This window comes from Dunckerocampus dactyliophorus, chromosome 9 (genome assembly GCF_027744805.1).
Source record: "Dunckerocampus dactyliophorus isolate RoL2022-P2 chromosome 9, RoL_Ddac_1.1, whole genome shotgun sequence".
Taxonomy (NCBI): Eukaryota; Metazoa; Chordata; class Actinopteri; order Syngnathiformes; family Syngnathidae; genus Dunckerocampus; species Dunckerocampus dactyliophorus.
In genome coordinates, this window is record NC_072827.1 from 2,216,732 (window position 1) to 2,235,366 (window position 18,635).

The 18,635-nt window shown below is 42.1% G+C and overlaps 1 protein-coding gene across 3 annotated transcripts; it reads left to right on the forward strand.

Moving 5' to 3' along the window:
* Window positions 1-10,245: 10,245 nt before the first annotated feature.
* LOC129187213 (gastrula zinc finger protein XlCGF57.1-like) lies at window positions 10,246-17,490 on the forward strand. Of its 3 annotated transcripts, XM_054786123.1 has the most exons (4): window positions 10,246-10,540; window positions 10,764-10,970; window positions 11,938-12,597; window positions 17,309-17,490. In XM_054786123.1, exons 1-4 carry the CDS (start codon window positions 10,303-10,305, stop codon window positions 17,314-17,316), a joined length of 1,113 nt encoding a protein of 370 aa, XP_054642098.1. In that variant the 5' UTR covers window positions 10,246-10,302; the 3' UTR covers window positions 17,317-17,490. The 3 variants fall into 3 exon arrangements, with proteins under 3 accessions (XP_054642098.1, XP_054642097.1, XP_054642096.1); XM_054786122.1 differs by lacking the exon at window positions 17,309-17,490 and having other exon boundaries at window positions 11,904-13,770; XM_054786121.1 differs by lacking the exon at window positions 17,309-17,490 and having other exon boundaries at window positions 11,938-13,770.
* The last annotated feature ends 1,145 nt before the right edge of the window (window positions 17,491-18,635 follow it).

The following is an 18,635-nucleotide window of genomic DNA, read 5'->3' on the forward strand; positions in this document are numbered from 1 at the left end:
TTTTATTCATTTTGTTATTTTTATTAATTTCTTTTTTTATTGAATACCATTTTCACATTTTATATGATTTTTGTCTGCTGTTTTTTCTGTTTTATCTTAGCTTGGCTGTATTGTAAATCAGCCTCAATATACTTTTGAGTGTGAAATAAATACAATACTTACATTTATTTATTAAATGAATTACTAAATAAATAATAAATTAAAATAGTGTTCCCACGTTTATCATGGAAGATAGGTTCCCAAAATAGCCCGCAATAAGTGAAATCCATGAAGTATCCAACTATATTTTGTACAATTATATGTTTTAAGGCTGTAAAACACCATACACGTTATACACGTTTCTCTGACAGGCATTAACATTTTATCACATTTCTCTCTTGTTAAAACACTCACAGAGTTCAAATTTTGTTTGAATTTCAATTATCAACTTAAGAGATTAGACACAAGAAATTAAGTGACTCGGGCATATTTCGCTCCTGTAATTGTGGCTTGTCCTGGCGCCGTGAGGCTGTAGCGTTTTTGTATCCTTGTTAAAACATATTCCTCCTCGTCCTCCATAAAACCGAAGATTCATTTATAGTATTCCATGCGCCATACAGCCGCATAACTTCTGCCTTCATTCAGCATGTATGATCACTGGCAGCAATCATACAAGTACAACAGGAAACCGGCAGTCCTACACAAAGGAGATTGATTGACAATGGTCTACAGCCAATCAGAACGCAGAACACAATGGGCGGGTTCTCCTTTCTCCAATCAGGACTCTTGTGGCTTTATAATTACTGAGACTAAAGGAAACATCTGGACAGTATGAAACTCTCACATGAGTATACAACACCCTCTACTGGTAGCAGTAGTAAATATATTAACAGACACGTACAACAGAGCACCGATAGATCGCCCTAATACACCACAAGGACGCAGAACACAATGTGTGTTCATACACTTAAAAAAAAAAATTAACAAAATGCATCTGTGTAGGCTCTCAGTCGTACAGGAGTTGTCCAACGAGAGAAAGGCTTCTTGAGAGGCTACTTCCAGAGGTCTTTAGAAAGGCCACACACACTGACCAATACCTGCTTTTTGAATCAAACCATCCACTACAACATAAACTAGGGGTTATTAGGACCCTCCAACATAGAGCGGAACAAATACCAACTAGTGCTGAGGGAAGGAAAAAGGAGACACAACATGTCCAGAGAGCGCTCTCAACCTGTGGGTACCCACGGTGGGCTTTTAACAAATGTCAAAAGAAGAGAGTAGAGAAAGAAACCCAAAAGCCCACAGAAGCAAAAAGGAGAGGAGTGGTAGTCCCTTATGTAGCGGGGGTCTCTGAAAAACTCCAGAGGATCTTATGGCAACACAAAATTCCTACCTATTTTAAACCAGTAAATACCCTGAGACAAAAACTAGTGCATCCTAAAGACAAGGCTCCAAACCAAAAACCAAAAAATCCACTGTAAAGATGAGGAATGCAAAGAGCACTACATTGGGGAAACTAAGCAAATGCTCCAAAAAAGGCTTTATCAACATCGCAGGGACAATTCTAGTGGTCCTCAATCAGCAGTACATCTACACCTTAAAGCAACCAATCACTCTTTTGAGGACAGCGATGTAAAGATTTTGGCCAAAGAAAACAGATGGTTTGAAAGAGGAGTAAAGGAAGCTATTTTGGTCAAACAACAGAACCCATCATTGAATCGGAATGGTGGTTTGAGGTTTAATTTGGACCCTGTGTTCAGCAGGTTACTGAGACCAAAACCCACAGCTCTTAGTCTTGCAAATGAGGTGGAGCCAGGGCCGAGCCAGAACAATAGATGCTAACGAGCCAGTATCAGAGTCGTTCATACCCAACTACAGGGAGCTACACTTCCCTTTGATCGGAGGTGTTAATGGCAGGAGAGGATTAGACCACTACTCCACCCAGGCTTAGTGTAAGGAACCAATAGAAGGAGGGTGTTGGCACACCAATTCCGCCCACTCTTACTGTATTTAAGGCCTAAGCTACCAGCACTTGTTAGTTCGCTGACGAAGCTCTTCAGATGAGGAGCGAAACGTCCGACACCTTCTTCACAGAAGTACAGATGACGTCTCAAGAAGCCTTTCCCTCGTTACCAAAATGCACTTAAAGTAATCAGCAAAAGAGCGAATCCGCGAAAGGTGAACCGCAATGTAGCAAGGGAACACTGTAAATAAAGAATTTATTTAATAAAAGAATTGATGAAATGTCTTACATTCTTTATGCTCATATGAAATACCCACGTGACCCTAGTGAGGACAAGCGGCATTGAAAATGGAGTTAATGGATGATATACACTACTTTTTAAAACTTACCAGACACATTCGGTGAAGTATCGTATTGGATCGCTATCAGCTGGACCACCCTGAATTCTACTCAGTATCGAAACGGAAACAAAATCAGTGGTTTATTACCTTCTTCTACTGCTTTTGAAATGGCAACCTACATTATGTCTTGCTGCCCCCTGGTGATATTATTGGCTTGCTGCACATCTCCGTCCATTTAGAAGCACAATCCGCCCATCATCTGGGACTTCTCAAAATGGCTTTAGATGGCTACTCCAACTTGATATTGGACTAAATCTGGAAGAAAGGATTCCAAACTCCTTGTAAGATTAGCAAATTCACTGAAGCAATCCTTTTCACAGTTCAAGCGTGATGGCTCAGCTAAATCACGAATCAATTTCCGGCTTCTCTCGAACAATATATTGCAAAATAGTGTGGCTGCTGACGTCTCAGCTGCGCCCTTAACCGAGCACGCTTTGATACAGCTCAATGTCACACCTCAATTGAAAAAGAATCCCATAACAAAGGTTACTGGAAATTGAACTTGAATTTGCTTTCCAATGAAAATTTTAGCAATGAAATTCTTGAACAACTATAACTTATTTCTACTGGTGGAACCCTTAACTCTTACACAGAGAAGTGAGATTTTTTTTAAAATTTATTTAAAGTAGGTCAAATCTCAATCAAACACAGTCAAGTAATAGCTAACCAAAGCAAGCAAAAATAAACCAAGATTATCAGACAACTTAACCATATCTGCTGTTAAGCCTCCTTTAAAGGTGACGCATTATGCTTTTCCCCTTTTCTGATGCATAAATGTTGTTACAATGTTGCATTCTCGTGTTATACGATGCCGGCGTGTCAGATAATGAGATTTGCGCATTGCACGCTGTGTATTACAGAGTTTTTTTAACACCAAGTTCTATTGACTTGTATGCAACCTGGACTTCCTTATATGAGCATGCCCTGGCAAACGCTGTAGGCCTGCCCTCCCCCGCTCTGCTTCGCTCTGCTCTTTTCACCGTGTTAGCGCATCTGGCTCCCAGGAAATGCTTGTTCGGGTGTGCTTGAAGAGGCAAGCATCAGGCAGAAGTGGTTGGAGTTGCTGATTCCCGGCCAGCAAGAGAAAAATATGCTGTCAACGGAATTTCACACGGGACTGTTTTGTGAACATGGGCCAATACGTGCTGAAGTCTGATGCCTTTCCAACGATATTTGGTCGCGTTGAAGTGTCAGAAGAGCAAGCTGTAAGTAATAGTTTATCAGTGTCCTAAATGTGTTTATTTTGTGTAAGTAATTGGACAAAAGGGGTTCGGCAGCTGTCCGGAAATCCTTTGGAAAGCGCTTGGGAGTGTGACCGATCACAGCGGAGTGGGCTCGGCAGGAGGTGTACCTGAGGAGGGCCCGGGGTGGAGTAAATTACACAGGCAGGTTGGGCAGGAGGCATTAGGAAGAGGTGCAGAGTGTGGAAGATCTAGAAAGCTTTCTGTTATCTGTGTTATCGTGCATAGCTGCTCTATAGGAGTCCAGAACTCAATACAAAGGCCCGAAAATTAGTTTAAATGGTCCCCTTTAATGATGATGACAAACAACATAGAAGGACTTTACAATTGTCCCTAGATAATATTTATACTACAAAAGCCAAAGCAGCATATCTAAGGTCCTGAGCAAAGTGGATCGAGGAATGTGAAAAAAGTACGGCATGTATCTGTAGAAAAGAAACAGAAACAGAAAAGATCAGACACAGAAATGCTATAAACAGTTTACAAATCAACAATCAGATATGTGCTGACCCTCAAATCATATCCAAAGAATTTTTTAAATGTTACAGCACTTTATACCCTTCTCCATGTGCCAAGCCAATGGCTGAAGCGTTCTTCCAATCTATTCAACACTTGATCCTTGACATTGATGATCATTTCAAACAGAAATGCAAGGCAGGAATTACTGTAGAAAGTTGGATCAAGCCTTAGGGGCTTTGTGCAAAGATAAAGCTGTGATGGCCTGACAAGTAACTTTTACAACTTCTTTTGGGATCATTTCAGGATTCTTATTTTTGTAATGCTTACAGAAATATTAGACAATGATTCTCTCATGTATACTATGAAAGAAGAAGTGATTGCACTTACTCCCGATTCTGGGAAAGATCCAACTCTTCTTGACAATTTAAGATGACATTGGCTTTGATTTCTAGACTTCTAGACTTTGATGTGATAGAGTGTGAGTTTATGTTCCAAGCTTTAGATCTTTCATAAGCCTGATGGTAGAAGAAGCCCCAAAACCTCAGCATCCTACTTCAGTTGCATAGACCTTGGCCTTCCATTCTCATTGTTGTGCATCTGTGTAGCGCAGTTTCTTTCGTTTGTAAGCCTCTTCAGTGGAATCCTCCCATGGGACCGTGAGTTCTATGATCTAGACCACCTTTAGTGAAGGGGACCATAGCACCAAGTCTGGCCTGAGGGTGGTGGTTGCAATCTCTGGGGGAAAGATTATTTGCTTGGCAATATCAACTAGCATCTTCCAATCCCGGGCCATGGCTATCTGTCCAGTTTCTGGTTTGGTAGCTTGGTGGTTAGACTGTTTCTGTCCCTGTCGAATGAATGTTGGCACAGAAATGGAATTGGCAGCTCTCAGGGGCAAGGAGCTGATGGTGTCCCTCTTGCTCTCAGGGGCTGCTGCCAGGCTCTTGAGGAGCTCATTGTGCCTCCATGTGTATCGGCCTTGTATGAGGCTGGTCCTACAACTGGTCAAGATGTGTTTGAGAGTCGCTGAATTTGGGCAGAGGGCACAGGTTGGGTCCTCTCCATACCACCGGTGAAGGTTTTTTTGGGGATGGAAGCATATGTATGTGTTATGATGAAGCTGATGTTTCTTGCTTCCATTTCCCAGAACTGCCTCCAGGTGAGCTTTCTCCTCTCCACGCCTTCCCACCTCATCCATCGTCCCTGCTTGGCAAGAGAGACAGCCTTTGCGCTTCTTTCACCCTCCTCCTGACGGTGCACTTCCTCTACCACCATTTTCCTCCTCTGTGGGGCTGAAGCTTTGTACCAAGTTGGTTTATTCACTGCAATGCCAAATCCTCCTCTTCCCAGCTAGACATGTCCCACAATGTCTACAATGCAATCAATCAATCAATCAATACAGACCTTTTTTTTGCCTCGTGACTTCAGCGCTGTGTATGCACTGGGCCTCCTACATGACGTCATCGACAAACACAAGACCAAACACCCGGACGCTGTATTCATTATATCTGGCGATTTCAACCACTGTAACCTCAGGACTGTCCTCCCCAAATATTACCAGCATGTGAGCTTTCCCACAAGGGAAAATAACATCCTGGACCAAGTCTACAGCAACATGAAAGGTGTTTTGAAGGCTGTTCCAAGACCCCACTTTGGAAAGGCCGACCACATCTCTATATTCCTTTATCCAACATACAGACAACTTCTTAAACAAGCTCCCCCTGTACGTACAGCAGTTAAAGTGTGGAATGAAGAAACTGATCAAGTACTTCAGGACTGCTTTGGCTGCACAAACTGGGATGTGTTTAAAACTGCAGCGGGGAGGGAAGATTGTACTGTTGATTTGGATGAATATGCTTCTGCTGTTACTGGCTACATTAGCACATGCATAGAGACTGTTACCACCACCAAGTATTACAGAAAATACCCTAACCAAAAACAGTGGATGAACTGTGATGTAAGGGCTAAGCTACATGCTCGTTCGACTGCATTTGTCATGGGCACCGCTGATGACTACAAAAAGGCCAGATATGACCTGAGGAGGTCCATACGAGAGGCCAAAAGACAGTACAGACAGAAGCTGGAGGGCTACTATTCCACCTCAGACCCCCGGCGCATGTGGGCGGGGCTCCAGCACATCACAGAGTATCGACAGCGGAGTAGCGTAGCCACGTCCAGCCAAACCACACTTCCAGACGAGCTGAACGAGTTCTATGCCCGCTTTGACACCCAAACTCCTGATGAGCAGAGAGGGTGGCTGGACTTGGGGAGCACACAGGACTCACCTCTCATGGTGACATCAGCTGATGTGCGCAGGGTTCTGAACAAAACAAACCCACGAAAAGCAGCAGGCCCAGACAACATCTCAGGACGTGCACTTCGGGTTTGCTCATCAGAGCTAGCTGATGTGCTTGCTGACATATTTAACCTGTCGCTTGCACAAGCATCTGTACCGACCTGCTTTAAGTCCACCACCATAGTGCCGTACCCAAGAAGAGCAACGTGACCTGCTTGAATGACTATCACCCTATAGCACTCACTCCTATTGTTATGAAGTGCTTTGAAAGAATAGTCATGACCCACATCAAAAAGAGCATCCCGGCCACTGTGGACCCTCTACAGTTTGCATATCGCCAGAACCGGTCCACTGATGATGCAGTCAACACTGCCATCCACACAGCCCTTTCTCACCTACAGGGCCAGGACACATATGTCAGAATGCTATTTATAGACTATAACGCTGCTTTTAATACAGTCACCCCCCACAAACTCACAGATAAGCTCCTCATACTTGGCCTGTCACCCTCCCTCTGTAACTGGGTGTTTAACTTTCTAACAGGCAGGCTCCAGTCAGTCAGAGTCCACAATCGCACATCCAGCTCAAGAATTGTGAGCACTGGGACCCCACAGGGGTGTGTGCTGAGTCCGCTCCTCTACACGCTCTTCACCTACGATTGCGTGGCCTCCCAGAACAACACCAGCATCATTAAATTTGCGGATGACACTACAGTCATCGGACTGATCACTGGTGGTGTTGAAACATCATACAGAAGAGAGGTGGCGGACCTCATAGCTTGGTGTCGTGATAACAATCTCCTTCTCAATACAGATAAGACTAAAGAGATGATCATTGACCCAAGAACAAGGGAAAAGGAGCCGCATAGACCCCTGTTTATTGATGAGACTGAGGTGGAGAGGGTGAAAACCTTCAAGTTCCTTGGCACACACATCAGCGAGGACCTCACCTGGTCTCACAACACCCAACAAATTCTGAAGAAGTCCCAAAGGAGACTGTACTTCCTGAGAAGACTGAGGAAATTTGGCATGTCCACCACAATCCTGAGTTGCTTCTACAGATGCACTATGGAAAGTGTCCTTACCGCCTCCATCACTGTTTGGTACGGTAACTGTACAACACGTGATAGGAAGGCACTCCAGCGGGTGATCAAGACCTCACAGAACATTGTTGGGGCAGCCCTCCCCTCACTGCAAGACATTTATAAAACTAGAGTCCTACGAAGAACACACAACCTCATCAAGGACAGCACACATCCACAACACTCATTATTCACACTCCTACCGTCAGGCAGACGCTACAGGAGTTTGAAGTCCAGGACCACAAGGCTGGCAAACAGCTTTTACCCACAGGCCATCAGGCTTCTCAACGAAGCACTCGCACACGCCGCACGCAACACACGCACACACTCATAGCACTTTTATTTATTTATTTATTTATTTGTATTATTTATTTGTATTAATGTCTCTTCTGTTGTTGTTGCTTAATTTATTGGTATTTATGTTTCTTATGTTCTTATTCTTTCTTGTGTTTTCTTTCTTTTCTTGGGAGAATGAACAGAATAAGAATTTCATTGCATAGTAGAACTGCTGTTTTACTATGCATATGACAATAAAACTCTCTTGAATCTTGAGATGTCAGAAGAATACAGTATAGCAAATGGTATTCCACAGGGGAGTGTAATTAGCCCAGTTTTGTTTAATGTAATGATAAATGATATATTCATGAATCTGGATAGAAGGATTGGGTCGGCCCTACATGCAGATGATGGAGTGATTTGGGCAAGGGGACGAGATTCTATAAATGTGACAAGTAAAATGGAGGAAGCAATAAAGAAGATAGAACAATGGTCATATGACTGGGGATTTAAGCTATCACCCAATAAAACATGTTACATGACGATTACCAGGAAAAAAGGCATGAAAAATCAGAACCTGATGCTGTATGGACAAAACATTGCAAAAGTAGACAATTTGAAATACCTTGGTATGTGGCTCGATCAGAAAGGCACATGGAAGACCCATGTGGAAAAGGTAGAAGAGAAATGTAAGAGGATAATAAACTTAATGAGAGCTGTCACAGGTAAGGAGTGGGGGGCAGATAAACAATCACTGATGTGTAAATATAGAGCTTTGATGAGAGCAACTATAGAATATGGAAGTTTTGTTTATGGAGCTGCAGCTAAAACACATTTAATGAAAATAGAAAGAAATCTTCCCAAAGCATTTAGGATACGTACAGGTGCAATCACATCAACACCAATGAAAGCAATGCAGGTGGAGTTAGGAGAAGTAGCGTATGATCTGAGAAGAGATCAACTTATGTTAACATACTGGAGTAGACTTAAAGGATGTAGGCATGGACATCTGGCCAAGGATGTGATGGAGGAATGTTGGGAGTATAATACAACTAAAAGTAATAGCTTTGGGTGGGTAATTAAAGATAAAATAGATAAATATAACATAAAAAATATACATATTAATAATTCTACACCCATAAGCAATATTCCTATCTGGCTATTTCCTAAACCTGAAGTAGATATATACATAACAGAGTTAAAAAATAACTGGAAAGATAGTGAAAAAGGACATAAGGCAAGTCAATATATTAAAAAGAAATATTATGGTTACTTAGATATGTATACAGATGGATGAAAAAGCGAAGAAGGGAAGGTGGGGATTGGAATCTATGTACCAACAATGAATTATAGCATCATTAAAAGATTACCTGACCAGCTCTCGGTTTATACAGCAGAAATGATGGCAATTATTATAGGCTTGCAATCGATAGAGGAAATAAAAGCAGATAGAGGGGTATGTTGTGTGGACTCTCTGGCAGCATTATATAGTATTAAAAATATGGAATCAAGTGGAGAGGATTTACTATTAGAAATACATCAAAGCCTGTTCTTTGTGCTGCCTGCCCCTGTGGGCCTGGTGGCCTTCTGGCGGCGGGGGCTCGGCCTGGCTATTTGGGGCGGGGCTCTCTGGGAAGTGGAAGGCGGCGCCTTTCCTTTCATGCATTCTCAGTGACAATTACACACCCACACATTCTTGCACCTTTATATATATGAAGTCTTCCCCACATACAGAGATACCTGTACATATGCACACTCACAGTACATACGTACTTCCCCACATTACTCACTGAGTTAACCAGGGTGTTATTATGTTGTTGGTTTTATTACAGCGACGGTGATATCAGCAGTATGATTATAGTTTGTTTTTTTTTACAATGATGTGCATTACAGTAATTATCATTGTGATCACTATCATGGATAATCATTTCATTACTACTATTATGTGTGACTGTTTCAATGCAGTATTGTCATTGTGATCACTATCATAGTTCATCATTTCATGACTACTATTATGTGTGATTGTCATTGACAGCGTTGTCATTGTGGTTGTTGATATTATTTTGTCCTTTGTCCTTATGTCCTTGTTCGTCTTTATAGTTGTCACAGACATTTATTTGCTGATGTTGTTCTGTATGTTTCTGTTGTTCTGTTCTTGTTGTCACAATTGTTGTTGTTGCTGCTGTTGTCCTTGTCTCTCGTCTCTTTCCTCTTTTTTTGTAAAGTTAAGGAAAAGGATTAATAAGACGGGAAGGGACTGGAGCATTGAGGGTATTTTAGGAACAGGTGGGGAGGGGGTTAGAAATATATACAGAGGGCAGTGATAGAATATTTGAAGGACACAGGATTATGTAATAGAATATAGATAATTATTAGAATATTTTATTATAGTATTATAAAGATCATTATTAGTAGTAGTATAAGTAGTTTCCTCATTATCTAAGTTAGCATAAAGTAAGATACTATATATGGCCCATGTTACATACTCTGGTACAGTAGGTGGCGGTATGCACCTTTTCAAGTCATGGTTGCAACCCGCCATTAAACTAAAAGAAGAAGAAGAAGACGCTGCCCTTGTGTTTTGGTTGTAACAAGTGGAAAACATGGCGCAAACGTGTTGTGTTATCAACTGCCACAATCGTTCACGCGATCGCTTCGGGAATAAAAAGGATGGGGGGAGATTTTTCTCATTTCCGACGTGGAAGCAAAGCCAAGGAGCTGTGATCTGTGAGCTAACAAAGAGACGCCGAATGGCCTGGATAGCAGCCGTGAGACGACCAAACATCACTTTCAACGCCATCACCCGACACATGTTGGTGTGTTCACGGCATTTTCACACTGGTAAGTTTGAATCAAAGCATGTGTTTTGCTCTTTCACACCTAGCATTTAGTAGGCCGCTAGCGTTAGCCAAGCTAGCTGAGGGCACCGAACAAAGTACCGTGTTTTGGGAATAAAACACGTTGTCTGTTGACTTTGAGTGATTTGTAAGCTCAAGAATGAACGAAAGAACCGTGATCAATGTACACAGTTTTAAAAGTAATAAGGGGAGTGTGTGTTTTTCAGGGAGACCTGCTAATGAAATGGATGAAAGCCATCCAGACTGGGCACCCTCATTACATCTCGGACACACGGAGGTGAAAGCTGCAGATAACGAGAGACTACAGATAACATTGCACGAGGAGGAACTTTCTCCAACAAGAGAGCAGAACGAGCGACTACGACAACAACTGGAAGATGTTTGCAAGACTCAAGTTGTGCTGCACGTTGAAGGTATGTTTCTGCCCTCTATCTGATCAGGAAATGAGCAAATTTCACAGTTTTTACACATTACATGTTAAAATCATGTTGAATACATTTACAACGCACTTCAATGGCTAATATTGATATTTTAAGTTATGATTTTTTGTTTTTCACCTGCCTCCTGATCTTCACTGTTCCATATCCTGTAGTGGCCAAAAGTTTTGAGAATCAGTATTGGTTTTCACAAACTGTTCTGCTTCAGTGTTTTTAGATTTTTTTCTTTGTCAGATGTTATTATGTTATTCCCCAAGCCACTTTGTTAGCACTTTTGCCTTTGGAAAAGGCATTGTTTGTCACTAAACTGTTCTTGGATGGTTGGGAGACGTTGCTTTTGGAGGTTTTGGTATCATTCTTTATTCATGGTTGTGTTCTTAGGCAAAACTGTGAATGAGGCCCCTCGCTTGGCTGAGAACCAACCCCACAAATGAATGATTTCATGTTTCTGCCCTCTATCTGATCAGGAAATGTGCAAATTCAACAATTTTTATTCATTACATGTTAAAATCATACCGCAAATACATACATTTTAGAGAAAATGGTTTTACCCCAGTCTTCAGCAGTCCAACACCTGTATCTTTGCAAAATATCCGTCCTGGTGTTTTTCCTGGAGAGAAGTAGCTACTATGTACAGTTCTTGATGCCTGACCATCTTCCAAAAGTTGATCCAAAAGCACTGGTGGTTCCCCGATCCCACAGCTAAATCAACTTTCAGAGACAGTGCAGGCACTTGCTGGCCCTTTTGGGGCGCACTGATCTGATGCCTTCTTCACCTATACAGTAGTGCAGGGTATGGATGGGGCACACGGATATTTCAAATTGGCTCCTGATACAGAGTTTGTTGACAGAAAGGAACACACCATCATTAAAGCTAAACAGTATAAATTTATGTTTTTGTTTTTACAGTGCACAATAAGCTTACGCTTTTTGTGTCCTGCAGACACCCAGCAGCTGATTGGTCATCAAGAAGCATGTCCCCCTCAGCCACAGGGGCAGCAACAGCCTATTAAACAGGAAGAGGAGGAGCCACAGCCCCCTCACATTAAGCAGGAAGAAGAGCCAGAGCCCACCCACATTAAAGAGGAAGAGGAGGAGCCACAGCCTCCTGCAATTAAAGAGGAAGAAGCGCCAGAGCCCACCCACATTAAAGAGGAAGAGGAGGAGCCACGGCCCCACTTTGTTAAAAAGGAAGAGGATGAACTCTCGATCAATCAGGAGGGAGAGTGTCTTCTAGGACCAGAGGAGGCTGATCTCTCCAGGTTGCAACTGACTGGTGTCTCTGTGAAGACCGAAGACCATGAAGACAAACCACCTGAGTCCTCACAGCTTCATCATAGTCCAAGTGAGGAGAAGAGAGAACCTTCAAGCAGCAGCTCAACACAACACATGACAACAGAAGCTGATGGAGACCACTGTGGAGGATCACAAGCAGACAACCTCTTAGCTCCACTGTCAGATAGTGACGACACAACGTCTCACTCTCCTGAAGATGAAGACAGGGACTACAACCAAGAATCTTTGAGCAGCGATACAGACTGTGAAGGTGATATGACGACTCACACTGGCAACAAACACTCTGAATGCTCTGAAAAGAAGACAGGTAAAAAAACTTTTAACTGCTCAGTTTGTGATAAAAAATTTCCTTGGAAGAGTTTTTTGACTCGACACATGAGAACACACACGGGAGAAAAACCTTTTACTTGCTCACACTGTTTTAAAGGTTTCATTCAAAAGGTACAATTGGTATTACACATGAGAACACACACGGGAGAAAAACCTTTTAGTTGCTCAGACTGTGGTAAAAGTTTCACTCAAAAAGCAAATATGGTAACACACATGAGAACACACACAGGAGAAAAACCTTTTGCCTGCTCAGACTGTGGTAAATGTTTTGCCCTAAAGAGAACTTTAGCATCACATGTGAGAACACACTCAGGAGAAAAACCTTTTACCTGCTTAGACTGTGGCAAATGCTTCAATCAGAAATTTATTATGGTAAAACACATGAGAACACATACAAGACAAAAATGTTTTAGTTGCTCAGACTGTGGTAAAAGCTTCAATCGCAAAGTGCGTTTGGAATCACACATGAGGACACACACGGGAGAAAAGCCTTTTAGTTGTTCAGACTGTGGTAGAAGCTTCACTCACAAAGTAAATATGGTCTCACACATGAGAACGCACACAAGACAACGTTTTGTTTGCTCAGACTGTGGTAAAAGCTTCACTCACAAAGTAAACATGGTATCACACATGAGAACACACACAGGAGAAAAACCCTTTAACTGCTCAGACTGCGGTAAAGGTTTTGCACACAAAGTAACTTTGGCATCGCACATGAGAACGCACACAGGAGAAAAACCTTTTACTTGCTCAGACTGTGGTAAAAGCTTCACTCAGAAATCAAACATGGTAAAACACATGAGAACACACACGGGAGAAAAACGTTTTAGTTGCTCAGACTGTGGGAAACGCTTCTCTCAAAAAGTAGAGGTGGCAAAACACATGAGAACACACACAGGACAGACGTTTTAGTCAAATTGTGGTGATGCATTTCCTCGGAAGTCCTCTTTGAAAAGACTCATGTAGAGCCACTGATGGTCTACTGTAGTTAAAGGTATTTTATTTGACTGTATGCCCTAATTGCTAAAGGCGGTAACTGATGAAGTCACTTCCTGTTCGATTACTTCCCGATTTGGTCCTGAAAGTAGCGATTTGATTCCTTTTACTGACTTGAATATATTATTCACTCATTAAACTGATCTATTGTTTATGTTATTGTTACATTGTCTTGTGTTGTATTCTACATTCAGGCTTTCCGCTACATGTCATGGATCGTGGCGCAGCGCCACAGTAAAATAAAAGCCGCCGCATGTTGGAAATTAGTTTTTTTTTTTTTCATGTAAAAACAATGTTAAGTAACACATTGTATGAATGGACACGTGGTGCCCATTACCGCGATCACAAAGGTAGTGTAGGTCGCATGTCACCTACATCATAACCGCCACTTTATAGATGTCATGTATCAGTCAACTGACATTTAGCCTCCTCCTCCTGATCCGCTGTTGTGCTTTAGCGGAAAATGTTGGAGAACAGATGTCGGCAGTCACACACGAATAATGCAACTTTCATCTTACTGTAATTATTCCTATTAGGAATAAACTGAGGGCCTCACGGTGGTCTAGTGGTTAGCATGTTGGCCACGCAGTAACAGTCTGGAGATCGGGAAGACCTGGGTTGGATTCTCCCTTGTGCATTTCTATGTGGAGTTTGCATGTTCTCCCCGTGTGTGTGGGTTTTCCCCGGGTACTCCGGTTTCCTCCCACATTCTAAAAACATGCAGGTTAACTTCATCGGTGACTCTAAATGGTCCATAGGTGTGAATGTGAATGTGAATGGTTGTTTGTCTATATGTGCCACCAGTCCAGGGTGTCCCCCGCCTGTCGCCCGAAGTCAGCTGGGATAGGCTCCAGCATACCCCCGCGACCCTAATGAGTAGAAGCGGTATAGAAAATGGATGGATGGATGGATAAACTGAACGGTCAGATGCCTATACCTTTTTACAAAAATTCTGTTCACTTGTCGTGGTTGGTTATGTTGGAAAAAGTGTATTGTCTGTTGCGTCATGAACTCCACTATGGAAATGTGTGTTTTCCTCATGTTTGTTTGTCAAACTACTATTTCACGATGAATTGGAAAATGTGCCCAATGCTGAAAGCTTTTTAATATGTTGCCTTGACTTCGGCGGCATTGTCTTTTGCATAAAACTTTTCACTTGTCATTATATGATGTTTGATAGAAAATATTACTCAGTTTATGGACACAACTATTGGGGAATTATGTGTAATTATCTTTATTGCCATAGTGATTTGATTGGGAATTACTGAATGATATCAACTATTTTGATGACCTGTAAACCTTGAAACTGTGACTGTAAAATACTAATCATTGGTATTTTGTATCGTAGTTGCAACGTTTACTGGTTAGGTTTTATATATGTATAATATATAACATACATAATATGTATGTATGTTTTATAGTAACGGGTACATCATTTGGATTGTGTGCACACCTAATATTCATGTACAATGTACATACTCATATTTGTAAATATGCTAAATGTATATAAATATTCCATCCATTCATTTTCTTTAGCGGGTCCGGGTCGTGGGGGCAGCAGTCTCAGTAGGGAAGCGCAGACTTCCCCGTCTCTGGCCACCTCTTCCAGTTCCACCGGGAGGACACCAAGGTGTTCCCAGGCCAGCTGTGAGACATAATCTCTCCAGCGTGTCCTAGGTCTGCCCGGGCCTTCTCCCGGCTGACACAGCAGCGGTAGTCCGCCTCCCATGACGCCTACCACCACAGCTTCAAAAAATCCTAGGGGAATCCTCTAAAATTGATACACAAATCAAAATATTGATACTTTGGGTACTTTTAGGGGGTACAAGATGCAACTCAACAAAACCTAACATCCGCAATCAGACTTAATTGGTGCCACGACGGTGGTTATCAACTTACTTTGTCAAGTCCGGTTTTCGGCATTGTGCTAAGTGCACGTTCACATGAAGCGGGCGTTTGACGTCATATTATACTACTTCCGCTGGAAAGTGAAGCCATACCACTCAGTGTGTTTTACAAAAAATGGGTACACAATTATTATGGAGCGTTATGAGGAGTTCCCAAAAGATTATGACTGCTAAAAGCAACGCTGTCGCCGCCAATAGAGCGACGGAGGACAGCCGACAGAATAATGCTGACCATGTAATGCACAAGTTAACACTTCGTTTCATTTCAACGGTCGACATTGCACAACTTTGACATTTTAACATAACTATTTAAAAAAATAATGTGGAGCAAAAAAATCCAAATCTTTGCAGTATGTCTTCTTGTTGTATCTCGTTGTGACCACTAGATGGCAGTGTTAACGTGAGTACTCCCGCAACGACTGTAGTGACGTTTACGTCCGCTAATGGTGGCCTAATTATTAATATTTCATCTCGCTTTTTATTCCTGGTGCTCGCGTGAGCATATCGTATATCGTATATCGTATTGCCTCGTCTGAAAATCTATCTCACTTAAAGATGGATAATATCATCAGGGAATGCTCTTTTTTTCATTTTTTTTGTCCATGTCCCCTGGCAGGGGTACCCAACCACCGGGCCGTGGCCCAGTACCGGTTCGTGGGCGGGGCCGAACTGGGCCGAGGAAACCTTTCAGGCGCAATGATAAAAAAATACACACACACACAAAAAATACTTTTGTAAATCACTAAATACTGTTTTAAATAAATGCATATTAATTTTGGAAATATGGGCCATTATATTAAAAAAATAATATAGTTTGAAGTTTTTGCATGTTTATTTTGTTTGTTGCAAGTGTCCCACTTTTTTTGACAGTCCTTGAACGCACCATCGTAGTGCGCCAGCCTTCTCCCACTCTGCACAGATCTATACTGTATTTTTATCGGCGTTTTTCACTTCTTATTTGCTCCCAAATGCTGATACTCTGTGGGAATGCGTAAAGGCAAAGTTTGATGACGTTATTGAGTGCTAATGTGTATATTTGTTGTACAGCTTCAAGTTAATTCATGCTAGCACACTGCCTGTTAGCACACACATCACGCAGCGGCGCTGTAATCTTCTCTCTGAAAAACAAACTCCAAGCTTATAGTGGTGGATGGTGGGTCTGTATTCACTTTGTGCTTTTAATTTGATGTTCCTGTCTTAGTTTTCCACAATACAAACTAAATGAGATAAATGACATCACTATGCGACCCCCACCACCACCCCCCCAGGTCCGCGGAGATTTGTGGGAACACGAGCCAGGCCGTGGGTCCAAAAAGGTTGTGGACCACTGCTTTAGGGTGTAAAATAAATACATTACTTACATTCATTTAATAAATGAATTACAAATTAATTATATAGCATTCTTTATATTCTTGCTAATGTGAAATACCCCCGCAACCCTCGTCAGGACAAGCAGCACAGAAGATGGATGGACGGATGATATGAAATGCACTACTTTTAAAAATTGACCAGACACATTAGGTGAATTTGCAGGTGAAGTTTGGGTGTCAACAATCCTACTTGGTATCGAATTGAAAACAAAATCAGTGGTATCGCACATTACTACCTTCTTCAACTACTTCTGACATGACTGTTCGAGCCAAAATAGTTTGTTTATAACTGTGCTTTCTTTGCACTTCTTGGTGTGATCAGTAGCGGGTGCTAAGTTACACTGTTGGGGGGTATAAATCAAGGCTGTGAAGTGGTCCATCATGATCTGGGGTGCTTTTTCATTCGGTGGTGCAGGGTCGTGAAGCGGCGGATGCTTACGTGCAGATGTTGCAGCGGGCATCCCTCATGACTGAGGGCCCTCGTCTGTGTGGTACCAGCTGGGTTCTTCAACAGGACAACGCTGCAGGTCACAATGCTGGCTTGACCAAGGACTTCTTCAGGGAGAATAACATCACTCTTTTGGACCATCCTGCATGTTCCCCTCATTTAAATCCCATAGAGAACATTTGGGGATGGATGGCAAGGGAAGTTTATAAAAATCGTGAGAAGGGACTTACATTTCACAGGTAGGTAAATGCTTATAAATAATAAAAATAATTAATAAAATAGATACTTTAAATCTGTAAGCATCTTTTCATCTAAGTAGTTGTAAATGAGCCCTTATTCTCCTTTAGATTTCCACACTGCAATGCTCAACTTCTAAAGCAATGGGTAGTAAATATGCGGAGAGACAGGTGGATTCCTGCAGCCAGATCGCAACTCTGTTCAAGTCATCACGATTTGTGCAATTAATAGCAGCATAAGACGGCATCTCGAACTCCTCTTAGTTCTGAGGCTTTCTTGTTTTGGGTGAAACAACATGGCGACTTCTACACTTCCGGCGGCTTCAAGCCTCCAATCCGCAGCAAACGATCGGGGCCCTTCCAGTTATAGAGTTCAGTGGTCATCGCCAATGAGCTAGCCAGATATTTAATACAAATCAGTGCTACCGACCCGTTTCTTCCTCGCAAACGCCACAATCTGGACCAATGAGATGAGCCGTCATGCTCACGTGTGAGGGTGCTGTTACCTCATTGGTCACAGAGCAGGAAAACACTGGCATAAGTGGGCCTTAACGGCGCCTTGTCATTCAATAATTACGTTGACATTTTACGAATTTTGGATTCGCACGGTAATACAGAATATGTCAATCACGGAATTTAAAACGTGTTCGTAGTAACAGTATCACTTTATACCTCTATAACTGTGCAGTAAGGGATGCACAAATGCTTAAGATGGAAAATAAAGGATGAATTTCCACCCGATTTTCGCTAAGTGTAGGCACGCTATGACCGGAAGTGCGTGCCGTAGCCTCACATAGATTTGCGAGATAAAGCAAAAATGTGTGTTCTACTCTAATAATAATAATATATATGAGATAACGCAAAATTTTGCGAGCTCTCGCAAAAAAAATCCTCCTTTTCTCCATGTCCCCCCGGGGCTCCTTAACAAAGTACAACGGACTATTGGGTGATAGAATGTAGTAATTTATAAGTACATATATGTACACACACATACAGAAAATGAATGGATACACGTATAAATATGGGAGGGTTATAGGGAGCCCTGGTTCCCACTCCAA